Source organism: Hippocampus comes, unplaced genomic scaffold (assembly GCF_001891065.2).
Source record: "Hippocampus comes isolate QL1 unplaced genomic scaffold, H_comes_QL1_v1.1 scaffold281, whole genome shotgun sequence".
In the NCBI taxonomy this organism is placed as follows: Eukaryota; Metazoa; Chordata; class Actinopteri; order Syngnathiformes; family Syngnathidae; genus Hippocampus; species Hippocampus comes.
The window spans coordinates 45,695-48,988 of record NW_017805704.1 but is presented as its reverse complement, the minus strand read 5'-3'; the positions used below and the strand labels follow the sequence as shown (position 1 = coordinate 48,988).

Sequence of the window (3,294 nt, the reverse complement as noted above, 5' to 3'; positions counted from 1 at the left end):
AAAAAAAAAACTGCCGCCCCACCCCCCTTCGCCACCGCCTTTGCAGATGCCTCCAGAGATCCACAGGTGGTAAAGAAGAAGACCGCGGGTGAGTGAGTGTGACGTAACAAAATGCATTCACATTGTAATTGTGTGGCGACACTCGGCCGAACTTGTTACTGGAGCATGCAAAATACAAAGAGCAGGCTGACAGGAAACACACACACAAGTGCACGTATGGAAACAGAGAACACACACACACACAAGTGCACGTATGGAAACAGAGAACGAGTCTGCTGCGTTGTTGCAAGTTAAAGCTGCGGCATTTTGCAGCTTGAGAATTCAAGATCAGGCGAGTCTTTGTTCTCGTAAACATGACAACTTCTTGTTTTCCTCCAGCAAAAATTCAAGTATTCCTGTGGCAATTATGGGGTTCGCGTGGTAGAAGTAAATTATGAGGGGGATCCTTGGGAAAAACTTTCCTCTTAAAGCCTGAGCAATGAAAGGCGTTTGGAAGTTTGCATTCAGTGTAGTGATGTGTCGTTCGCGAACGAGCCGGCTCTTTGAAGTGAACGACATGAGGCCGGCTCCTAAGAGGGAGCCGCTTTAATGGGAGCCGACTTTTTTTTTTTCCTCCTGTTTTTTAATAATAATTTTACATTATTTTTGGGAGTAAACTAATTTAAGCAACAAAAAAAAAACTGGGGAGCCGAAAGAGCCGGCTCTTTTTAGTGAGCCGAGCCAAAAGAACCGGCTCTCTAAAAAGAGCCGGAATTCCCATCACTCATTCAGTGGGAGCAGTCCCAAAAGCATTGTTTTTCAGGCGATGGGAATAACCAACACAAAGGGGGGGAAAACGGCACCTAAAATCACCCCAGTTAACCACTTTTTCTTGTGTGTGGGGGGGGGGAAATAATCATAAGGATGACCCAGAGAATTTTTAATATACATTTTAGAATTTCATGGCGTATAGTGTATTTTTTTTAATCCATAAATTATCAAATAAAACTTGCTTAACATTCAGGTGACACCCCTCTCATTTTGTAATGGTACGGTCCAGCCCAGACTGAGGGTCAGTCGGCGGGAGCTCAGCATCAGCTGCGGCGACTAGCTAGCCGACCGCCGCGGAAAGGCTTTCCCTTTTCCTCCGTTTTCTCCCCCTCCCTCTCCAAACAAAAAATTATTTCAATAATCATAATGATGCCCTACTCTCCCGCGTCTCTGAATACTTCCATCCCGTGTTCCGTGACGTCGTAGGTCCATTTCCCGCTCGACGTGGCGTTCAAGTGACTCCGAAGTTCCAACACGCCTTGCTTGAAGGGATGAGCGGACCGCTGGGCAGCGAGGAGCCGGTGCTTGGATGAACGAGACGACGACGACGGGCAGCGAAGGCGTCGCCGCCGCCGCCGCCGAAATGGAGCAAAATACCGGAGCGGTGGACGCCCGTAAGTCTTCGCGTTCGTTTTTTTTCTACTTTCGGAGGTGTGAGGTCGCCGCTCTTATTTGATCAGAAACGTCGGTGGAGTGTCGCATTGTGTTGGACGGAGCAACTTGTCTCCCTCGTTGTTTTCGTTTGCAAAGTAGGATGAAGAATAGTCGTCGCGCAAAACCCCCATTTGCGCTATGAGGTGATCTGCCCCCCCCCCCCCCCCCCTCTCCTTATTATCCCCACTCACTCACTCGCGATGCATCTTAATGCCGAGCCAGTCAAGGACAAAATGTTTGCCACTCCTTTGTAAACCGGAAATGGAGACGCGTTGTAAAAAATAATTTCCTTGTGCATCAGAACCCCCCAGCAACGCTGCGCATGACCGTCTTGAAACGTGCACATCCATCCAAACGCAAGACCTCACGTGTCGCTTATTCCCACCGAAAGCTGACCGAGCCGGAGTTCAAGCGTGCCTGAGCATTGTGGCCCGTTGTCCAGAAAATCTCAATGACAACTGGACAACTTTTCCTCCACGACCCGAGTTGGGTCGGGTCGCTATGTTTTGGCAGCGGAATCCAATTCCTCGTTGACGTTGGAGAATCTTTGAGGATGACCGCTAAGACTGGCGACCAATCCCACGCTTCCGATCGCAGATCCTGCGGTTGATCTGCGTTGATGTATGGACTTGATGCAGTCCAACCTCATCTCAACGTACCCCCGTCGACACCGTTTCCACCCACCCCTCGAACGAACGTTGGCATTTCAAAGAGTTCACTTCAGTCGTTTTTCCATTTTGCCAACAACCAACGCCTTTTGTAACCTCAACTTCATGATACCGACCACAAAGTCGTGAAAAGGCCTTGGTTCCGACAAACCGCTGGGAAGGGAACTGCCGCCGCCGCCGCAGTTTCAAGAAATCCCGTGGCAGCTAGACTTTGCTGTGCGATGAATAACATTTCTAGTAGCGCAGGTCCACCGTCCACAAACTCAACGTGCCACAATGTTGACTAACCGACTCTTGTTTGTTCCGTAAAGCGAACAGATTGTTCAACCGCCGTTACAGCAGCCCAGATGATGACAAATGGGACAACATCACCATCCAATGAAATGCATCCATTCAACACCCCCCCCCACCCCCCCCCGATTTTGCTCATGCGTTTTATACTATCGAGGAGGATCATCACGCAAAGGCGGTTTGTTTGTGTTCCGTAAGTGAAGTGGTGAATCCAGTAAGCGGGGTCCGCTTGATTTCCAGATAATGATCGCTCAGCGACTCTTGTTGACCTTTATTAAACAAACGGGCTGGCGCCGAGTCAACGCCGGCTTGTTTGCACTGCGCTTCCGATGCGTCTGGGCCCCCTTTGCCCCCCCCCCCCTGACGTCATCCTCTTTTTGGGGGGGGGCCAGCGCGAGGAACAAAACAGCATGGAAGGGGGCGACAAGGGACGCGCCGGTTGATTGCCGCTTCGAGACGGCCATTTTTCTCTTTTTCAAGTTTGTCGTCGTTCCGTCCCCCGTTCCCTTTGGCCTCATCTGCGTTTTTCCATGACAACGTTGTGTGTTTGCGCAGTCTAATTTTTATTCAAACGATTATGTATTCTTCCTTTGGTGTCCCGCTGGAGGCGCTTTGTATTTATAGTCTACCCGGGCAAAACGATATGCCGTGAAATTGGATTGGGGTAAAAATCGCTTTCGCTGTGGCGGCATTAGAAGGTGCTCCAATTTTAAGAAGCCCCCCCCTTACCGAGGGTTTCATTGCTCGTTGTCGCCACAACCTCCTCCGTAGCGGCGCGATGCCACTTCCTCTTCGTCACTGTCACACTGGACTCTGACTCTGAGGGGCAGTGAAAACTTGTCAAGTAGAAGTTCTTGTAGGGGTTGGGGGG

General features: G+C 50.2%; 1 protein-coding gene across 4 annotated transcripts in view; it reads left to right on the top strand.

The window, feature by feature from the left end:
• Nucleotides 1–980: 980 nt before the first annotated feature.
• LOC109523558 (MAP7 domain-containing protein 1-like) overlaps nt 981–3,294 on the top strand; it is a 16,251-nt gene continuing 13,937 nt past the window's right edge. The window contains exon 1 of one of the 4 annotated variants that reach the window (XM_019882772.1): nt 981–1,424. In XM_019882772.1, coding sequence (XP_019738331.1) covers nt 1,340–1,424 — 85 coding nt within the window. In that variant the 5' untranslated portion in view covers nt 981–1,339. The remainder of the gene's footprint in view (nt 1,425–3,294) is intronic. The other 3 variants (XM_019882773.1, XM_019882774.1, XM_019882775.1) reach the window with 3 other exon arrangements.